The sequence below is a fragment of the Geotrypetes seraphini genome, chromosome 3, assembly GCF_902459505.1.
Source record: "Geotrypetes seraphini chromosome 3, aGeoSer1.1, whole genome shotgun sequence".
NCBI lineage: Eukaryota > Metazoa > Chordata > Amphibia > Gymnophiona > Dermophiidae > Geotrypetes > Geotrypetes seraphini.
This window is the reverse complement of record NC_047086.1, coordinates 289,719,904-289,743,118: the sequence shown is the minus strand read 5'-3', so window position 1 is coordinate 289,743,118 and position 23,215 is coordinate 289,719,904. Positions and strand designations below refer to the sequence as shown.

Genomic DNA, 23,215 nt, shown 5'->3' with positions numbered 1-23,215 from the left:
CATTTTTACCTCCCTAGTTCTCCCTGATGTAACATTTATCCATCGATATTGGAGTAATTAAAATCATGCCAAAAATAAAAGAGGAATTATTGGATATGAATCACTCACTATACAAAAATGAAATATCTAATCTACAGAGAAAACCCGCCAACTATGAGACCATGCAAAAATATATAGTGGAGAAAAGAGCCTAGTGCAAAAGGAGCACAGTCCCGTTAAACCATTCTTTCATTGGCAAAAACAAACTCCACACAAATCAAACACTGCACAATGTATAAGATTCTCAAGAAACAATACAAAACTATGTCATCATAGTTGTGTTTTTGCTGTTATCACAAAAAATAAATATTATAAACCTTGAGACCTCTTTTTTTTTGTTGGTGACTTTGGATGTGACATCTCTTTATACTAACATGCCTCAAGTGTGATTATATCCTGGCAGCATTGATGCATTAACAGTTCCAGTAACATCATTCTATCAAATAATATAGATCATCTTTTGTTACTACTAATTTATGTATTCCTCAGAAATTAACATTTTAGAGTACAACATTTTATAGTCAATGGCTGCTCATATAGAGCTCCTTTTGCAAAGCTGTGGTAGAGGTTTCTACTGCGGGCTGGCGAGGTAAATGCTCCGATGCTCATAGGAATTCCATGAGCTTCAAAGTATTTACCTCTCCAGCCTGCGGTAGAAACCTCTTATCACAGTTTTATAGTTAGGTTCACATAATTGTAGGTTATAATGCTTTTATGAGTTTTTTCAGCATCATTAATTCTACACACAAGTTGCTTATTTTATATATTTTTATGATTAGGAACATGGTTAGGATTGAGTCATCCCTTTTTTGGATGTCATCCATTTTGACATTAGCTGCCATGCAGTGGCATGTGGGTACTTACCCATAAAATAATGTCAGTTATTTTATATTGCAGCACTGCTAGGCAGTTTTATTTACATATTTTGAGAAGCCTTTCTATCCAGGTAAGACACCAGTGTTTAGCATAGAATTAGGGGGAAATTCTGTATAGGACACCAGTCTCAGCAGCCGCCTAAGAAGCGGCTGAGAATTGCAGACTGGCATCCTGTATAGAATCATGTCTGCCCTAATGGACAGACACCTAACCCTGCCTAACCGCCCGGATTCTCTAACCAGCGCCCATGTCACAGGTGCCGGTTAGATAATTGCACCTGAGGGATCCCTTGCCATCAGCTGATCGTGACAAGAGAATACCCCTGCCGCAATCTGCTGAGCAGCTGCTACAGGGAACTCCCCTTTGAAATTGACTGGCACGAAAGATGTCCACTCCCTCCTGCTGTAATCCTTGTGGAATTCCTCCCTCCCAAATCCCCCAAAGTACCCTAGCAGGAGGGATGCCCACTTCCTCCTGCCCCTGAACCTCTGGAACATCCCAATTTCCCCATCAACTACAACAACCCCCCTCCAGACACTCCAACACCAATAGCCCCCCCCCCAGCACCAACCCCAAACCTGTAGCCCCCCTCCAGGCACCCCCCATACCTTTCCAGAAGAAAGTCCGACCGGAGGGATGCTTACGCCCTCTGGCCAGCAGGTCTGCCATTCCAAAATAGTGAGCTTTCCCCTTCCCAGTGCATTCCAGGATGCACTGGGGAGGGGCCTAAGGCATGTGGGCCTATGGGAGGGGGGCCTTAGTTACTTGGGCTATTCGGAGTCTTTTGCCTCCTTCCCAGTGCATCCTAGGTTGCAGTGGGTATAACCTATTTTATATTTTATAGCTATGTTGAGTGGCCCACATTCATCTTAATTATCAAATAACTACAAAGAGGTTTATGTTTATAGTATTGTAATCCCCTGTTTCTCCTGGATGCTGGCAAAGAGCACACAAAGTTATTTTATTTAGATGAGACCAGAGCAGAAGCCATCTTCCATGGCTGGACTCCTCAGCAAGCATGTACCAGACTTCCACTCGCTCTCCCAATGATGGTAGACCACACCAGTAAGTTGCTGAATAACTCAAACCTTTACTTCTCCTTGAAATACAGAAGAGGCAATAGTTTTGAACAGTAACACCTTCTTTCAGCAATTCCAAAGTATGTACAAAGTCTCACTTAGATGTAAATAATTCAGATGCACTGGAATTCTTCTTGTTGGATGGATTTTGCTGCAAGTTCAAAGTCCAAGTCTGAAAAGTGGGCGATAGACCTACACTTAAACTTTAGTTTCTTATTGTGATCAATTAATTTGTTCTCCCAAAAGACAAACTTCCCGCCCAGAGCCAGGGCTTAAGACTCCACTGGAGTGAGGTCACATTTTGAGATCATCCTCCAGGAAATCCAAAGGCTAGCTTGGCCTCTCACATTACCCTTTGACTTCCAAAAATTGCTGGCACTCAGGCAGGGTCCCTGACCATTTCTAGAGGTGCCTGAATTTCTAAAGCTATTCTCCTAGTAACCCAGGTTCAGATAGCTGAAGCACACCCACCCACACCATATACAAATACACTCCTCTAGATCAGTGGTCATCTTTGCACGGGAGTTGGTCCGCCAGGGTATGAAACAGTGCAAGGGACATATGCATTACTCCTTCCTTTTCTAGTGCATAATGTTCACCCAGGGCTATGAGTGTCAGAGCAGCATCAGAGCATTTAGCACTCCAGGCCATGGTAGAAACCTCTACAATGGCTTAGTAAAAGGGGAGGGGAGGGGTATATTCTATATATTTTATTGAAATTGAGAAAGAGTAGTTTTCACTATCCCAGGACAAGCAGGCAGCATATTCTCACATGTGGGTGACGTCATCCACGGAGCCCCGACGCGGACTACTTTTCAAGCAAACTTGATTGAAGATTCAAGCTTGCTATGCTGCACCATGCATATGCATGCCTTCCCGCTCCACTAGAGGGCGCATCCCCACCTCGTGGTCCTCAGTTCTAAAGTTTCCGTGGAGCCAGAAGCCCTGATCTTTTGTTCTCCGTGCGAATTGCCTTCTAGCACCGCGGCTTTGTTGTTTTCTTTTTTCAAAGTCACTGTGCGCTTTCGTTTTCGGTTGTTCTACATTTAAAAAAAAAAATTTTGATCGTGTTAGGCATCCGGGGGCTCCCGGATTGCCGTGGCTGCGTGGCCTCGTTCGGTCGCGGCCTAGGTTTTCATGTCCCGGCCTTTGTCCAGTTTTAAAAAGTGCACCCAGGGTGATCGGCTGCTGTCGATCACCGACCCCCATCGGTGGTGCATCTTGTGCCTGGGAGCTGATTATCCCACCGATTCGTGCCCCATGTGCGCGACTTTCCAATCCCGGGCTCTCCGCCGCCGTCGGGCTCGTATGGCGGACCTGTTTATGGTGGAGCCGGCCTCGGTCCCGGCCTTGACGTCGGCCTCGGCTTCGGCCCCGGCCTTGACCTTGGCGACCTCGGCCCCGCCCCGGCTGTCCTCGGCTTCGAAGTCCTTGACATTGGCCTCGAAGTCTTCTGCTCCGGGTAAGTCCCGCTTCTCTTCTCAGGTTCTACGCCGGCGAAGAAGTCGTCCGCGGGGACGGTGTCGGGGCATGGAGGGGGTGCATTCATTTCATTCAGCCACTTAATTAGTTTATTATTTTTTGTTTGTAAGTTCATTTAATATAAATTTTTATTTATATACTACAAAATACTTTCAGTTCTATGTGGTTTATCTTCTTTATGTTTTATATACGACTTAGTAGTTTATTTTATTTTTTTGTATATTTTGATTAGTTTTTATAGACTTATATTTATTTAGAACAGTGTTTTATCTGTTATCAATGCTTACCTATGTTTTCTTAGTACTTCAGATGCAGGCATCTGCCAAAACATAGCTGAGTCGGGTCCTTGTTGCTGTTGAAAAAGCTGCTTTATACTGCATTGGTAGTAGTTTGCTTTTTTCAGATGGATCCTGGTTCTTCCTGACTAGGCTCACAGGTTGAGCTGTTACCTCTGTACTCAGAGGTTGTGAGATCAAATCCCGGTACTGCTCCTTGTGACCCTGGGCAAGTCACTTAATCCTCCAATCAATGCCCACTGCTTTGAATGTCAGCTTTGAAATGCTAAAGCGATAAAAAGGCGGTATACAAGCCCCCATTCCCTTTCCCTTTCTTCTGTTTATACCTTCCTGCCTCTCAAAGTGTAAATACCACATACAATTTTTGAAATAAATGTATAAATACATGCACATGAATAGCAATTTTAGGAAAGTTAAAAAAAAATACTGAAAATACTTAAGGAACATACAGAACAAGATGTGTTCATTGCTGACTAGCAATTGTGTGTGTGTGTGTGGGGGGGGGGGGGTTCTGTTCTCATGTGATTCTAAACTACAATTATAATTTCTGTAACATCTGTCCTCATACAAAGGAATCATTATTTGGAAATATTTATTCTATGTATGCCTTTCAATAAACATCTCAAATATCTAAAAACGTATCCTACAGCATGTATTGTATGGCCATTTCTGTATCTTTTTCTGTTTCTGAAGGAAATTCAGAAGTTGGGATTAGAACTGAGTGAGAACAAGCAGCGCTTGGAACAAGCCCAGAAGGACACAGCAAGATCCAAAGATGAATGCCTAAAACTGACAGAACTGCTGGGTAAATCTGAGCATCAACTGCACCTCTCCAGGTACCTTTAATCTTATTAGATGCCATAGCACCCATGCCATACTTCTAATTTTTTTTGCCACAGGCTTGTAAACAATTGTTTTACATATTCTTAGCCATTTACTGCATGCACAGCTTTAAGGCATAGTAGAAAAAGTAGAGATATGGTGACATACGTGGTGTTTGATAGTTTTGGCAGAAAATGAAAATACAGAACAAAATAGATTCCGTGCTAAAATATTTTTATGATGCCCCTGAAACAAAAATGTAGCTGTACAGTTTTTCCTCTGTTGCTATAACCAAATCTATACAATTTCTATAAGCAAAGAGAAAATCATAAAAGAAATAAAATGAATCCTACAAGAAAATTAAGAAGTCAAAATTATATCTTTGAATTCTAATAAGAACTTGGAATCAGTAAAATCACTTTTGTCCTCAAACAAAGTTTCTGTGCCTTGGGCTAGCCCATGTTGTGGAGAAAGCATTCACAGCCAATTGAGACAGGGAGTCCCAGCCATTGCCCAATAGCAGCACAGTTTGGCCAAATATTGGAGACACATGTACTGGGTCTTGGAGAATGCCACAGTCTGTAGTTATTGCCAAACACCAAGTAGTTGCAAATGAACACGATTGATAGCATATTCCAATAGAAGCTGTTTTCAATTTAGTTGGAAGCCCAAACGAGCAGGTGGAAACTACTGGGCCAAAATCCTCAAAGAGAAAGGCCAATTTTTTAAATTAGAAATAGTCTGTTTTAAGAAACAGAATTTTAGTTGAAGGTATATAGTGGTGCTAATAATTCTGGCAGCAAATAGACACTGAGGTACAAAAAAAATATGAAAATCTCATTATGGGGTTGGCAAGTTTGGATCGTAGCATGGGCTTCTGGCTTATTTATATGTGGCTGAAGTGGCACAAGATACATATTTAATTTAAAAGTTGCCATAGTGGTATTTTATATTATGTTGCACAGTTTTAAGGAAATAATGCCATTTTACTCAGTGCATCTTAACAAGCATGGGGAAGATATTCAGCATGGGTTAAACACAGTGTTCTCCCTAGAAATTTTTTCCAGCCGGGTGGCATGAAAAAGTAGCCGGGTGGGATGGGATGGGGAAATTTGGTGGTGGGGAAAATTAATCCCCTCTTTAACTAAGGTGCGCCAACATTTTTAGCATGCGCAAACTCCCGTGCTACACGGGAAAACTAACGCTGGCTCAATGCTGGCATTAGCATCTAGCGCACGTGGTAATTCTGCACGCGCTAAGTACACGCTAAAACCATTTTCGCAACTTAGTAAAAGGAGCCCTAAATGTGTACTATTTTTATTAGTTAATTATTATTATTTTCCAATGCTCAATATGACTTTCTTTTTTAAAGTTTGACACTTGTGCCAGAATATTTTTAATAAATTTAAGAAGCATCCAGTGCTAGAAGGGAATAATTAGATATTTGCCCTTTTTCAAATTTCTCCCTGCTGCTTCCCTGAGCTAGGCTAGGCACTTAACAAGCATTGGACTCACAAGACTTCACCTCTGACGTCGGAGAGGAAGTTCCAGGCCAGCCAGGCAGCGATTGGCTGGCCCAGAACTACCTCTCGTTGGAGGTGAAGTCTTGTGAGTCTGGCACTTGTACGCCCCTGGCCTCACTCGGGAAGGCAGAAAGAAAAAGATTGCAAAGGCAATGCAATCGACTCACATTGCCTTTGCGATCTACTGGTCGATTGCGATCGACCATTTGGGCACCCCTGCTGTTATGGTATGCTGTCCTGACCTGAGGAAAGGTGTTTAGTCCCAAAAATAACTGCCTTATTTCAATTTCCTATTTATAAACTTTAATTAATACAGTTACAATACTACTTGATTCTACGTAAAGCAACAAAGAAATTTTTTTATACCTTTTGTCGTTTCTGCTTTAATCAGCTTCTCTTCACTCTCTTGCTTCTTTCAGCGTTTGTCCTCGCTTCCTTCTATGCAACATCTGTCCTCTCCTTGTCCCTTCCACCCAGCCTCTGCCCTCTCTCACGCTCTACCCTTTCCATCTACTGTCCACCCTTTCTCTGCCCCTTGCATCCACTGTCCACGCATGCGTTTTGTGTCCGTTTCTTGTTTTGCTGGTTTGTTTGAGTATTTTTACGTGCGCCGACTCTCCTGCTCTCCCCTTCCAGCCAAGCCCTGCTCTTGCCGCCCCGACTCTCCTGCGCTCTGGTGCCCTTCCCCGCAGTGCAGCCCCGCTTTAAAACCACGGGCTCGCACTGCAGAGAAGGGCGGCAGAGAGCAGGAGAGTTGGGGTGGCATCTGCATTATCGTAGTGGTCTCCGATCTTGCTTCCACTGGCGCTGCTTTGGACCTGACGAATGTGCTCCCATTACCCTGCTGCCGCTGCTGCAGTGACCACCGAGGACCCCGTCTGATTATTAATATGCCAAGCAAGCATACTGGGCCAGATCTAAAAAATACGGCTTCTTCTTAAGACAGCTTTCAAGACGTTGCACTGCACTTGAGCCAGCAAGTTCTATGGAAGGGGCAGAGAGCAGATTAGAGCAGAGAGCTGGGATTTCAGGCCGAGGACAGTGGAAAAAGGATGTCGTGTCTTGTATTGATCGGCCAGCCCAGTCGGTTTCAAAAATTTCTTTGGTGAATCGCATCCCTGCCTACTTTGCATGCTGTTCTCCTCATTTGCATGCACAGATCGGAATCGGATCGGCACAGAGGTAAGTGAATTGGGCCGGAGTAAAATTGGGTTGCAAACCGATCGGTACACGATCGGTTTGCTTTGTGAATCTAGCCTTCAGTAAGCTATCCCTGGATATTCAGTGGCACTTGACCACCCAATGCTGCTGAAAATCAAGTTTTAAATTTATTTGATACACCACCTAGTTAGTGCACTAAGGGGTCCTTTTATTAAGGTGCGCTAACCAATTTAGTGTGCGCTAAATGCTAAGGCGCCTGCAGAATATAATGGATGCCTTAGCATTTAGCGTGCGCTAAATCAGTGCGCCTTAATAAAAGGACCCCTAAGTTGGTTAACAAAAATATACAAAATAGAACAATATTTTTCAGGGAAGGAAAGAAATGAGAAATTACAGTTTGTGCTCTTAGTGCAGGGGCAGTCTGTGAGCGGAGTTAGGGAAGAGCCAGTAGTAATGCGTGCACCTGCCATATTCAGTGCCAGTGCCCGCTGGCAGATAGGACACACAAAGTCTATAACTGCACCCATATGTAACTTCTGTTTCAGTGACTTACCTAGTTATTCAGTGCTGATGCTCAAGACATGTCCCTATCTTTGAATATCTGGGTTAGATTTGGCCTGTATATTGGGGGTATCTATCTATACCCTCAATATATGTATATACTGTTTGTGTTTATATATATATACCCCAATATACAGACCGAATCTAACCCAGATATTCAAAGATAGAGTTATGTTTTGAGTATCAGCACTGAATAACTAGGTAAGTCACTGAAACAGAAGTTACATATTTCAGCGTTTGTATGGCACCCTAAGCCACACCTCCTTATAACAGATTAAACTTTGATGCCTATATTCCTTCCCTGAAGAGTTTATAATCTAAATTGGTAGTTTAAACAGCAGGAGTTAATGATTTGCCCCAATTGCATAGTAAGGAGAGGGAGTGGGGGGTGGACCATTGCGAGTGCTGACTTGGTAGCCACCGTCCTCTCCTCTCGCCCACCTCGTCAAATCTTCACCAGCAGCAAGCAGCATCTCCTACTGCTCACACAAGCCTTAGCTCTCCCTCTGAAGTCACTTCTTGGTCCTGTGACCTGGAAATGATGTCTGAGGGAGAGCTGAGGTTGGTGCAAGCAAGCAGGTAGGAGATGCTGCTCACTAAACTAAACTAAACCTTAAGCTTATATACCGCATCTTCTCTATAAATATAGAGCTCGACACGGTTTACAAAAATTAAAAGGAAAGTACAGTGGGAATAGGCGGTAGGGGGAAGCAGAAATTTATATCTTTGAAAACAGCCAAGTTTTCAGGTGTCTGAAATTTTGAGGGGGGTGGGTGTGCATTATGGGAAAGGAGTGCGAGGATAAGAGAGGGGCGAATGGAACAGATGCCGGGTGCCTCTGCTCTGAGCACCTCCTTCTCTTGCTGCGCCACTGATTTGCCCAAGTGATATGACAGTGGTAGAAATAGGACTTGAACTCCTTGTCCCTGGGCAAGTTAATTAATCCTTCATTGACCCGGGTACAAAATAAGTACCTGTGTATATGTAAACTGCTTTGCATGTGTAACCATAAAAAGATGGTATATAAGTCCCATTCCCTCCCCCCCCTCCCTTTCTATTTCTAAGCTCCATACTCTACTAAGCCACTTGCTTCCTTGATAGACTACACTAGTTATAAAAGTAAACATTTACTTTGAAAAAAAGGTATTTCAGTTAGATATACTTGTAGTACTAATTCAATATACTTGACATAGATCAAATCAATAAATGTCAGCACCACAACAGATGTGTAATTATAACGTCATATTGAGAATTTGCCAAGGTCAGCCAAGCTTAGCATTGCAATACTCAATTATCAAACCAGCATAAACAAAATATTGTTATAATAAACCACACTTGAATCTCATGTGGTGCTTTAATTATCAAAAGCTACATACCATGACTGTCATTCTGCTTTCATATGAGAATATACTCAGGAGCTAAATATCAATATCATGGTCTGTCTGCCACAAAAAGGCTCCATGAGGAAGGTTGTGTAGTTTTACTGTGTTTCATTACAGGAATAGAAACTACAGTAGTTCACTATAGCTCTATGACTCATGAACAGAGCAATGCATAAACGGTAGTAAAGATTGTACAAAAGAAGAAAGCAATGGGTTTGTAGACAAGCCTCTGTCCGATCATCCACGTGCATCAACATCATGCCAAGACTATGCACTAGAGAATGACACGGTGACGGTTTACCCGCGGCCACCGCATTTAAGCCGCGGGTCACCGCCGAAAACGGGGAAGAAAAATAGAAGTCGCTGCGGTGACGGGGACAAGGCCATTCACCGACCGCAGAAACGGTGAACAGGTTTGTCCCCGCGGGCCAATGTACCCCCTTCTAGGAACCGCTATTTACCTGTGTTTCACCGTGCTCCTCATTTGTCAGATCAACCCCTCCCGACAATCGCAGCAGAAGGGTACCCAACCCCTCCTGCCGGTCCTCCCAATGGCCTCCCCTAAGATCGCCGGCAGGAGGGTACCCAACCCCTCCTGCTGGACCCCCCCCCAACGAACCCTCCCACCCCGGAACCCCCTTAGTCTTACTTTCCAAGTTGGACCGGACAGCTCCTCACTCGTCTGGCCAGCAGGCCTGCCTCCGTCCAAATGAGGCGGGCCCGCCCCTACCCTGCCCAACCCACAGGATCCTAGGGCCTGATTGGCCCAAGCACCTAAGGCCCCTCCTATAGCGGGAGTGGCTTTAGGTGCCTAGACCAATCAGGCCCTAGGATCCTGTGGGTTGGGCAGGGTAGGGGCGGGCCCGCCTCATTTGGACGGAGGCAGGCCTGCTGGCCAGACGAGCGAGGAGCTGTCCGGTCCAACTTGGAAAGTAAGACTAAGGGGGTTCCGGGGTGGGAGGGTTCGTAGGGGGGGGGGTCCAGCAGGAGGGGTTGGGTACCCTCCTGCCGGCGATCTTAGGGGAGGCCATTGGGAGGACCGGCAGGAGGGGTTGGGTACCCTTCTGCTGCGATTGTCGGGAGGGCCGTTGGGGGGGTCTACAGGAGGGGTTGGGTGCCCTCCTGCCGTGATCGCTGGGGGGAGGGGAGACTTGCAGCACTGCTTATACAGCGACTCTGGCTGTGAGGAACTACAGTAAGGCCAGTGTTGAACAGACTTCATAGTATGAACCAACAGGTTTCTTTTTGTCCTGATGAATTCAGCTCTGTATATAATTTCTGAGACAGTCTATATAAATAGGAATCTATCTGGCTGTGAGGAACTACAGTAAGGCCAGTGTTGAACAGACTTCTATGGTCTTTGTTCCATGTGTGGTAAGACAGATTAGGATGTGTTAGATAGGGCTTCAACAGCAATTTCAGTAGTTGGAACATTAGAACAAAGTCAGGCAGATTTCTACAGTGTGTGTCTCATGTATGGCAAGACAGATTAGAATATGCTTCAATGGCAACTCCAGTAGTTGAGACTTAAAGAGAACACCAAGCAGACTTCTACGCTCTGTGTCCCTTCATGGGTTCTAATTTTGGCCATTGGGGTTCCTTGGAATAATTGTACCTAAGGGGTGGTGGAAGATTAGTGATTGAAAAATTGTATGAAAAATAACTATTTTAAATTTAGTGATCAAAATGTGTCAGTTTTGAGAATTTATATTAATTAATTTTTTCTCTGCGTGTTTTGTTTTTGTATAGTTATTAACTAATATTTAACTAAGTTTTAAAGTTTTACAGAATGTTTCCTTTAAACGTAAATAAAGAAAATTATATAAAATCGTACCCGTTTGAGGCTTTTATGTATGCGACGGTGACGGTGACGGGGCGGTGAATGGGGTTGCAGTGGCGGTGACGGGGCGGTGAATGGGATGGCAGTGGCGGTGACGGGGCGGTGAATGGAATGGCGGTGACGGGGCGGTGCAGAGGATGGTGAGACGGGGACGGGGCGGTGACGGGGACCAATTTTTTCACCGTGTCATTCTCTACTATGCACTTTGATGGATTTCATTGACAAATCGCAGGTTGATCTCACTTCAGCTACTGCGTGAGTGGTCGGATGAGTTTCATATCAGTTTCATCTTATCACAGTTTGTCGCCGGAGCCTTCAGTTTGATCTGAGGGGCTGCAAAGCATGCTACAAACCACTGATGACTGACGTCCAAAGGCGCAACTAGATCAAGTGGGCATAGAAGTACTCAAGCTAGACATGGGAAATGTGGGAAAAGGTGCATTTCATTGAAGAAAGCACTTTCTACCTGTTTGGTAACCAGATCCACACCTACATGAGGTTTTCTGGAGAGGAGTTTAAGCCTAAGTGCCTCAACCTCACTGAAGCATCCTTTGAAGATTGTGGTCTAGGGCTGCATGGCTGCCAGTGGCATCAGCTATCTTCACATCATCAATGGAATGGTCAAAGTATAGCAGCCAAGATGATAAAGGGAATGAAACTCCTCTCATATGAGGAAAGAGTAAAAAGGTTAAGGCTCTTCAGCTTGGAAAAGAGATGGCTGAGGGGAGATATGATTGAAGTCTACAAAATCCTGAGTGAAGTAGAATGGGTACAAGTAGATCAATTTTTCACTCTGTCAATAATTACAAAGACTAGGGGACACTTGATGACGTTATAAGGAAATACTTTTAAAACCAATAGGAGGACATTTTTTTTCACTGAGATTAGTTAAGATCTGGAATGCATTGCCAGAGGTTGTGGTGAGAGCAGAAAGCGTAGCTGGTTTCAAGAAAGGTTTGGACAATTTTCTGGAGGAAAAGTCCATAGTCTGTTATTGAGAAAGACATGGGGGAAGCCACTGCTTGCCCTGGATCAGTAGCATGGAATGTTGTTACTCCTTGGGTTTTGGCCAGGTTCTAGGAACCTGGATTGGCCACCGTGAGAACGGGCTACTGGGCTTGATGGACCATTGGTCTTACCCAGTTAGGCTATTCTTACCCTGTTTCCCCGAATATATGACACTGTCTTATATTTTTAAAAACTCCAAAATATGCACAAGGTCTTATTTTCAGGGGGATGTCTTATTTTTCCATGAAGAAGAATACAGTACACATTTATTGCTGAAAAAAAGACATTTATTACCTGTATATGGTACAGGTCATCACAAACCAGAAAAGCTGTATCACAAACCAGAAAAAACTGTATCACAAACCAGAAAAACATTTAAGGCCCTGATTCTCCAAAAGTGCGTCCCGATTTTAGGCAGCTGTAGACGTCCTACAGCTGTCTAATCAGCCAATCGGGATGCATGTTTTTTTTTAAAAAATGCTCCCCAGGCAGGCCGCCCGGGAGAGGCGTCCTATACTAAACGCCGATTCTGTAACCGGCGTCTTTAGAGAATCGGGTTAAATTAGACGCGGCCGCTATACTTATGGCAGCAAGGGATCTCCCTGCTGCAATATGTATAGCGGCCGCGGTTGTTGCGGCCGCCTGTCCCATCACCGACAGGAGAATGCCTAACTCCTCCTGTCGAAACCCCGAGCCCCCTCCCCCCCAAACTCGTAATCGCCGACAGGAGGATGCCCAACTCCTCCTGTCGGAACCCCGGAACCCCCTCCCCCCCCAAACTCATAATCGCCGACAGGAGGATGCCTAACTCCTCCTGCCGGAAAGCCGAACGACCCCCCGCCCCAACTAATCTCCCTCCCCAACTAACCTTTCAATGTTGGTCAGCTGGACGGGTCTTGCTGCCGTCCAGCCGACGGGTCTGCCTCGTGGAAATGAGACGGCACGCCCCTTCCCGGCACATCCCCGCTAAATCTAAGGCCTGATTGGCCCAGGCTAGGCACCTTGGCCAATCAGGCCTTAGGATTAGTGGGGATGGGTGGACCCGCTATGCCTAAGGCCTGATTGGTCCAGGCTTCTACAGCCTGGGCCAATCAGGCCTTAGATTTAGCGGGGATGGGCCGGGAAGGGGCGTGCCATCTCATTTCCACGAGGCAGACCCGTCGGCTGGACGGCAGCAAGACCCGTCCAGCTGACCAACATTGAAAGGTTAGTTGGGGGAGGGAGATTAGTTGGGGCGGGGGGTCGTTGGGCTTTCCGGCAGGAGGAGTTGGGCATCCTCCTGTCGGCGATTACGAGTTTGGGGGGAGAGGGGGGTCCGGGGTTCCAACAGGAGGAGTTGGGCATCCTCCTGTCGGCGATTACGAGTTTGGGGGGGGAGGGGGTTCCGGGGTTCCGACAGGAGGAGTTGGGCATCCTCCTGTCGGTGATTATGAGTTTGGGGGGGAGGGGGCTCGGGGTTCCGACAGGAGGAGTTAGGCATTCTCCTATCGGTGATGGGACAGGCGGCCGCAAAAACCGCGGCCGCTATACATATTGCAGCAGGGAGATCCCTTGCTGCCATAAGTATAGCGGCCGCGTCTAATTTAACCCGATTCTCTAAAGACGCCGGTTACAGAATCGGCGTTTAGTATAGGACGCCTCTCCCGGGCGGCCTGCCTGGGGAGCATTTTTAAAAAAAAAACGTGCATCCCGATTGGCTGATTAGACAGCTGTAGGACGTCTACAGCTGCCTAAAATCGGGACGCACTTTTGGAGAATCAGGGCCTCGGTGTACAGAGGCTGTTCCTGGGCTTGTTTTCTTGGACAGCGGAAGCAGGAAGTTGTGTGACCACGCATACGGTACTGTACCAGTACTCTGGATCGCCAAGACATGCTTGCCAAATAGTGCCTTATTTTCGGGGGGGGGCCTTATATTTCCCAGGTGGGGAAAAAAAGGGGGGTGTCTTACTAAAGGAGGAGGTCCTATAATGGGGGAAACACGGTATGTTCTTATAATCTCCTGATCTGAATCTGACCGAGAACTTGTGGCATAAGGTGGCCTGGGAGATACCAAAGAGACATCCAACATAAAAATGTGAGTTGATTGAATCATTCATTGCAGCCTGGAACCATGTTGTCATCCTGATCACTTCATCAAACTGGTTCACTCAATGCTGATACGGTGGAGACAGGTGACCAAAAACAGTGGGTGACTCACCAAATACACCTAATATGAAGGATAGATGACACTCGTATGTACTTTTTGGGCCAACGATTTAATCAATTTACACAACTTTAACAAACTCAGAAATTTAAGGCCAAGCTAGAATAAAAAGTTGATTCTAATAACCAAATTTATCCCTTATAATGTGTTACACAGACAAATCTATTGGGTCAACAAAGAAATTAAAATAATAAGTCAGAAAGTTGGAAGAATGCATGATTCAAAAGTGGTTCTAGACTTTTGCACACCATTTTGTGAATATGCAAATAAAATGTGACTAAGTTACTTCCACTTTAATATTTTGTAGTGTCTTTAAATTGGTGAGTGAGTACAGAAATGAATGCAAGTGCCAATGTTAACCACCAATGAGCATCTTCATATTCTCTTTTTAAATTCCTATAGCAGTGTAAATGAATTTACAATGTGTCTATTATACTTAGGGAACAAGAACTTCAGTTGTCCAGAAAGCTTTGGCTTAGACATTGGAAAATATGTGTGATATTTTACCACCGTACCATTTATAATTTTGGGTGTCAGTGTATGTGATTAGAAGAAATGAATCATTTTACACATGCATTGTGCGGAAGCTGTTTATCTGCTCATGGTATTCAAATTTTCAAGCTTGGGAATTGGGTTTGTACTATTAATTCACCATTGCATGTTGTTATTTTGTAATATGATGTTTTCCTTCCCTTTTTTGGCTTAGTAGCTTTCTCCTTTGCATTTCTAGCTAGTACAAAATGTTGGCAGAAATTGCCTTGATTGGGCTATAACACCATGGGCTTTCATTTGCAGCTACCCAGATATTTTCCTCATATTTTATTTCATCTTCCAACTTGTTTAGCCCAGTCATCCAGTGCTACACATTCCGGTCTACTTGTAGAATACTGCAAGTATAAGCCCTAAGTTTGGTTATTAGATATTTAGATATTACAGTTGCACAATGACTGAAACAATTGCTCCCATTGGAAGCAGAGATCTTGCCTGGCCGTTGAGCCACCAACTTATATGTCCTGTGAGCCACCAACTTGCCCTATTATAATCTATTTTTAGTGTATTTATGCCCATATTTGTCTCTGTATACTTATTTTGGGATCAAGTCTTCTTTAATTTAGGGTTCAATATATGCATTTTTAAGAGGTAGATATAACCATAAATAATTAATATAATGCAGATGTTTTTAGGTAAAAAATTACAGTAAGGGAAATCACAAGTACATTTCATAAATTTATTTTTTTTTTGGCTTGAAATTTTATTTTAAAGTATACAAATGGCAAAGTCATAACAATGAGATATACACAGGAATGTGTTAAGAAAAGAAAAATTGAATATAAACTCACAACAATATCATATGATTTAGTTAAGAACACATCCATGAGAGAATATTTAAATCCAGGAAAAACAAAGGGATTAAAGTAAGATGTTAAGAAAAAAAAAGGGCAATGCAACATTTCAGAGGCTTACTGATAAAATAGCATAAATGGAACAAGGTATAATATGTGAGTAAGTAGTGTCATGTTGATCCAGTAGAAGCAAAATGGATTAAATATTTTTTCAAGTGGGGCCCATGTCTGTTTCTTAATGGTATAAGTGTGTAGGGCTGTAGATAGTAACATCTCATATTTATGTTGCTGCAAAACAGATTGCCACCAATAATGTATAGAAAGGGTGGTAGATGCGTGGAACAGTTTCCCGGAAGAGGTTGTGGAGACAGAGACTGTCTGAATTCAAGAAAGCCTAGGATAGGCATGTGGGATCTCTTAGAGAGAGGAAGAGATAATGGTTACTGTGGTTGGGCAGACTGGATGGGCCATTTGGCCTTTATCTGCCATCATGTTTCTATGTTAAGGAGATCAAAACTTTTCCAGTTGGATAAAATCAATGTTAATGCAATTATAATAAGAATATTAAATAGTTTAGAATGATTCTCTGAAATTGAAATTGTCAATGTTACAGCTTTAAAAATTACAGTAGAAACAGATAAATCATTCTGAAATCCAAATATCGCCTTTATAATTGACCATATTTCAGACCAATAAGAATATACTAACGGGTAGTCAAATATCATATGCAATAATGTTCCTGGTTGTAAATTTCAATTCCAAAAAACGATTGGTAGATAATAGTGCAGTTAGATGTAGTTTTTGAGGAGTCCATACAGTTTTATGATGTAGAAAATATATTGATTGTATAGAGCTTGCAGAAGAAATCTTTCAAAGTGTTTTAGACCAGAAAGTATTCCAGGAGCTCTCACTGAGATGACGACTCAAATCATTTTTGAATTAGAATGTGATTATTATATGAGGAGTTAATAAAAATATTAAATACGTATGAATGAGGCTGCATGGCCTTTTACTATAAATGAAAAGAATACTAAACAATGAAGATGTGCCAATAATATCAAGTAATTTAGATTTCTTTATCACATTGGATAATTGAAGCCACTGGTAGAAACAGGTGGATGAAATGGTATATTTGGCTTGTAGATCAGCAAAAGATATAAGTTTTAAGGATGAGTCACAAATACTGTATCTTAAAATACCATATACCTTTTTATGCCCAGGTTTTCCAGAAAATTGTCAAATTATCAATCTTTTATTAAGCTGCGCTAGCGTTTTTTGCACACGCTAAACCCCATGCTACGTGGAAAATACTAACGCCAGCTCTATGGTGGCGTTAGCGTCTAGTGCGTGCGGCAATGTAGCGCTCGCTAAAACCACTAGCGCAGCTTAGTAAAAGGAGCCCTTAGTATTATGCCATAAGGATACATATGTGGAATTGAGAATGGAATGTTCAAGAACTGTCTAGATCTAATATACATGAAATTAAATGGTGTATTAATACATTTTTGTAATGTAATTTACATAGAGATGAGATCAATACACTTAAAGGAGGACAAGTCGAATATAAAGAAAGTTCAAATTGTAGCCAAAGTGGGCAGGAGATGGTATAAACCACTGACAAGCTTGTTGTGTAATGAAATATATTTGTGTTCTGAACAATAGAATATTTGTTTAAATATTAAAGAAACAAGGGGGCTGATTGTATAAATGGTGACACCTGGAAAAATGGCATCAGCCGCATGTCAATCACACTTAGGTACCATTTGCAGGATCGTGGCTAGTGACACCTATATAAAAGCTTAGGCACCTGAAATTTAGGTGAGAGTTTTAAAGGCCTACACTTCAGGTGCCTAACTTTTTGTAGAATCATGCTTAGTGGCACCTAAGTCACACTCAGCCCACAGAAACGCCCACTTAGGCGTTAGGTACTGCTAAGCGTCATGCTTATAGAATTGGAGTGGTACATTTTGCTCAGTTAAATTTTTTTTTTTACCAATTATTGAGGCTTTAAGGGTATTTTGCCAATCAAGTTAGGTGCCCTTTATAGAATCAGCCCCAATAATTCTGCATGAAGTTGCTATGTAGTTTGAGATATGTTTATGTTCACTTACTAACAAAAAAAAGTACAGTTAAACTTTACTTATACAACATACTTATGTGATGTCATAGCTATGTGACACGTCATCATTGAGATGTATTGTATATGGGTTTCTTTTCTCTTTCCTGGCATTACATTTAGTTAAAAGGCAGCAGTCTAGGTATGGTTCTGTGTCCTCTTTTATTCTTATTTCAATTTGATTTGTAGATAGCTTATCATTCGGTAACCAGAGTAACACAGAGTCAGAAGTTTGTGCATCCTTTTACTTTACCTCTGACCCTGATTTTTTTGTAATGTCAAGTCACGTCAAAATAGAAACAAAGTTCTTTTTATTGAGCAGAAACTTAAAGCTTTAAACGACTAGACAGGGATGAGTCCTTGCAAAAACTGCAACCAGACTTTAGAGTAAGGAGAGTAATAGAATGTCATGGAAGAAGCAAGTTAAAGAAATGGAACTCTGATCATACCTTTAATCATGGATCAAATACTGTAATATTTGTTTTTTTATTTAAACATTAGCCATATATTTTGAAGCTAGATTAAATTTTGAAATGTTGCTAGCAAAATTCCTAGCTGGAAGATGCAGCTCCCAGTTAAAATTAAGTGAAGAAAGAGTGACTATTTTAGTTTATATTATCTTAATCGGTAAACATAAATTATAGATCACATTTATTGGAAAGTTGAAAAAAACATGGGTTTTAAAAAAAACCTGGCACCTGCTGCACTTCTGGTCTCTTATAAGAACCAGAAGTATGCTTGGGTGAACACAGGCATCTTATGAATTTGGTTTTTTGATTTGTTACATTTGTAGAAAATGTTTTGAAATTGCTAAACATACCTAAGAAAACAGTCCTCATTAATAATGCACTATCTTATCATGATGAAGAAGAACTGAGAAGTGCTAACATTATAGCAATTTTTCTTTCTCTTAATGTCATCATTTTCTCAGCCAATGGACCAGGGTATTCTTGAAGCACTAAAGAAAAAATATTGCCTTAATTTTTATATGCATTGGGCAATGAAAACAGAATGATAGAAAGTGAACCTTAAATATGTTGTTTACTGGATCCCTCAATCACGGGATGAAAGATTATAGAGGAAGAAAATGAAGGAGAGGAGATCAAACATGAAGTGACTCAAGAAGATGATGATAACCTTCTTTGTTTCAAGAAATTTCAGATTCTGAAAAAGCAAGTGAAGATAAAATACAGGAATGGATGCAGAAAGACAAGCAAGAATGACTGAGAGTGGTATCATTGCTATGCTGAATGGAAGTGAGAATGAAGACTAAAGACTAAATGAAATGAGTCACAGTGATGAAGGCAAAGCTTTTGAGGTGGCACTGGCTTAGCTGGAACAAGAAGAAGCAACTGCTACTGATGTTATGATATTGAGATGCTGGCATGACCTTGCCTCAACAGAAGTAAAATAGAAAGCAAACCTTTTGGTTGACCATTTGAGTTTTATCTTCCCGCCTGTCAAAGGATGCAAACTTTAAAAAAAATTACCAACATCTACTGTTCTATTAGGCAGCTTTATGGGGCAAGGACTTTGATTGTGACTTCTAGTACTTACTCAGAATTTAGGGGGCATTTAAAAACATATATGTTTGTTAAGTACCTGGATAACTACAGTAATTCTGTTTATTCAATTGTACATCTCATCTTTTGTAAACCACATAGAGCTTCATAGTCTTGCGGTATATAAGCTGATTGTTATGTTATGTACTCTTATTATACATTCTAATTAAAATATGTTCAAATTTACTGTGCTTTAATTTAGTACAGTACAGCATTGGTTTTCTTTATGAACCTTTTTATGTATAAAATTCTTTGTTACAGTACAAGTGCATATACAATATATTAAATGGTTACTGAATGGTATTAATAGGCAATATTTGAAACCCATATTAAGTAAGAGTCTTTTATCCCTCATTCACTTTTTCTGTATCATCCAACAACCTGTTGGTCCAATTGAAATCAGATAAACAAGATGCTACTGTAGTTTATTGCATGCCATCTCTGATTAAGTATTTCAACCAGTCATCCGCATGTGATCACAAGGAGACAAAAGAATTTGTCCCGGAGATTTAGATTACTGCTGAATAAAATCGACAGCCACTGTAGAATTTTGAGTGGAAATGTATTTTAAATAATTAACAATGCTAGATAAATATAGAGGCTTAATATAAAAATAATTTTCCTTATTAAATTATGTCTACAAATGATATTCATTTTTATTCAGCCTACAGGCTAGTTGACAGATTAAACCAATTTATGCTTTTGTAGTAAACTTTGTAGATTTTTCTCTTTCAGATGTTTAGAGGTTTTTTTTCACTGAACTCTGGAACTGGGGTGGCTATGTTATTATTCAGTTAATATCTTTCTGTTGCTATCAGATTTTCATGTACAAAGGCATTGAATGCCAGAAAATAGAAACTGTTAACAGAGAATTAACTTCTTTGGCTCTCTTTCTTACTTATCTTCCAAATTAAAGAAAACAAAATGGGCAGAAACAGAGTATAGATTGCATGCTTTTTGTCAAAAACGGTGGGAATTTGAAAATTAATAATAAAAAAGGGAACAGATGCAGTAACATGCTAGAGGGAGATTAATGTGGAGAGGAAAATCTGTGAGCAACAAAACTGAAGCAAACTGAATCAGTGGGAGGTGGTTATACAATCAAAATTGGGGTAAAAGAGAAATTACCAACAACCCTGCTCTTGTCAAAGTTATAGTAATGAAATCTTGGCTCTGCCAGCAGTGAGAACCTGTGTTAGCACTTTGGGTTAAGGATGGTAGCCGGGTGCCAGGTAGGAGGGCAGATTAGGTTGCTGGGCAGCAGCCATTTTGTGTAGAACAGATGGCATAGAAAGCTGGCAGGGGAGGGGCTGTTTAGCAGAACTAATCAGACAGTAACAGATAGGGCAGCTGGGAAGACTGACCACAGAGAAGAGAGTCTGCAGGGTAGCAGCAGAGCTCCATGGTGTTTACAATGATGTGTGCCCATTGGTCTGAGACAAGAACTTACAATGTTCTTTGGCTTCATCAAATACAAGAAAACTTTGGTTGTAAAAACCATTCAAATCATCAACAAAATGAAATACATTATGAAATTTGTATGGATTTTGCAGTTTTTAATTCTTTTTTTTCTGTTCTAACATTTCCTTATATAATAAGAATGGGGTAATTTAGGGAGGGCGGGATATAAAACTAACTAAATAAATAAATAATTTTTCAAATTGCATTGCAATCAACTTAATCACTATTGGTATTTAATTCAACCTAGATTTTCAATGTCGCTAAATTGACCACTATCTGATCATTTTGGAACCTTAATCTAGAACAGGGGTCTCAAAGTCCCTCCTCGAGGGCCGCAATCCAGTCGGGTTTTCAGGATTTCCCCAATGAATATGCATGAGATCTATGTGCATGCACTGCTTTCAATGCATATTCATTGGGGAAATCCTGAAAACCCGACTGGATTGCGGCCCTCAAGGAGGGACTTTGAGGTCCCTGATCTAGAACAACAGTGACGTCTTCTGGTACCTTGGGAGTTTTTATATTTTTGGATGACAAATATGCATAGACTACAAATTCACCCAGCAAATAAGATATGATAGATACCTTTCATATGATGCCAGCAAAATAATTAGCTCACACTGCCTCTGGTTACAGATGGATGGTATTCATATACGGGGAGGGGGCAATGAAGGATGTGGCTTGCAGAGACTTGCGGCTATATCTTCACAGGTCAGAAAGATGGAATATCAGAACAAAAAGAAAAGGAATGAAAAAGCTCTATAGAAGTTCCCCTAAAAAATACCAGTGCATTGTGCATAAGAAAATGGAGTTAACTGAGACCTTTAACCAGTTCTTGAACTTAAGATTTATTAACTTCCCCAGGGTCTCCCATGGTATCAGCTAAGGATGGGATTAAATGATACTTTGGGGAAGTTCTTCAGATATCTACTGAAAGAAAAAAGGAACAGTGAACTTTGGTCTCAAAATAGAAAAAAAATGATTTCATCAAATCTATTCAAAGGTAGCTAAACATATACCAAATTTAATGGAAAATTTAGAGGAAAAAGCTTCAGAATTCCATTGGAGAAATGATAATGAATCTCCAGTGTGAAAAGGTAGGTAACTTGTCAGGCTGAAAAAAACCCTCTTAAAACTTCAAAAGAATCAAAACAGTGCTCAAATAAGTGAATCTTATAGTCTTAAATAACAGCAGATGATGCCAACTATACATCACCAGTGCGCTTAAAGAATACCTTAAATATCCTAAAAACAAAACTTGTTAATAGCAGTTGAATCAGAAGAAAGCTTTTTCAAAAATAGGAGTTGAATCAGAAGAAAATGATACCATTCAGTTTTGTTATTTAATCCATCCAGTTCTCTGTTTAAAAATATATTCTTGTCCCCTTCTTAAAATAATCATCTTACATTCTTCCCCTCTATAAAAATAGGGTATATGATTTACTATACAATTCCTCCATCTTTTTAAGTTTCTGTGTCCACTGACCCTTACTTTTTAATGGAAATCCAAGTGCTGGCAGCCATTTTTGAAAACTTGGTTGTATAAACAGGACCGATGCTATAGAGATTTGAAAAGTTTTACAAAGGTACCTTTTGATGATTTTGAGTAGTTATACAATTGAGTTTGAGATATTTTTGCTTTGTTTTGCGATTGTTTGGGCCATTTGTCCTGAAGAAGCTACTAAGTAAAATGCACTGGCCAGTTGGACCCTTCTCTGCTAAATGTCTTTTGTCACAGTTAAACGATAAATTCTTTAAAGATTCACTTATTTCAGCACTGTTTTAATCATTTTGATTGTTTTGAAGTTTTAAGAGGGTTTTTCAGCCTGTGAAGTAACCTACCCCTTCATATTGGAAATTCATTATTATTTCTCCATTGGGGTTCTGAGGGTTTTTCTCTCTAATTTTTCTCTTAATTTTGGTTTGAATATGTTTAGGTATCTTTGAATATATTTGGTGAAGTATCTTCCCTTCCCTCCACAAGGACCTTGGGTACTGTTGAGAATTTGGAAGGTGAAAAGGAAGCTAAAGCATCTAGCTTAGATATGCTAAGCTTCTCAGAAAGCACTCATTCAATAATATCTAAGGCAGGGTGCCCAAATGGTTGATCGTGATCGCGCAGTAGATCGCAAAGGCAACACGAGTCGATTGCGTTGCCTTTGCGATCTTGTTCTTCCTGCCTCCCAGAGCCAGGCCAGGCACGTACAAGCGTCAGACCCATAAGCCTTCACCTCCGACGTCAATTCTGACGTCGGAGAGGAAGTTCTGGGCCAGCCAATCGCTGCCTGGCTGGCCCGGAACTTCCTTTCCGACGTTAGAATTGACATGGGGGGGGGAAGGCTTGTGGGCCCAGCGCTTGTATGCACCAGGCCTGGCTCAGGGAAGCAGGATGAAATTGGTGTGGTGACTTGGGAGGGCAGGAAAAGAGATAATAAGGGAAGTGGAGAAATTGGCGCGATGG

At 41.6% G+C, this 23,215-nt stretch overlaps 1 protein-coding gene across 1 annotated transcript in view; it reads left to right on the top strand.

Annotated features, from left to right (window-relative positions):
* SDCCAG8 (SHH signaling and ciliogenesis regulator SDCCAG8) overlaps positions 1-23,215 on the top strand; it is a 462,443-nt gene that overhangs the window by 234,270 nt on the left and 204,958 nt on the right. The window contains exon 13 of the mRNA XM_033937699.1: positions 4,466-4,608. Coding sequence (XP_033793590.1) covers positions 4,466-4,608 — 143 coding nt within the window. The remainder of the gene's footprint in view (positions 1-4,465; positions 4,609-23,215) is intronic.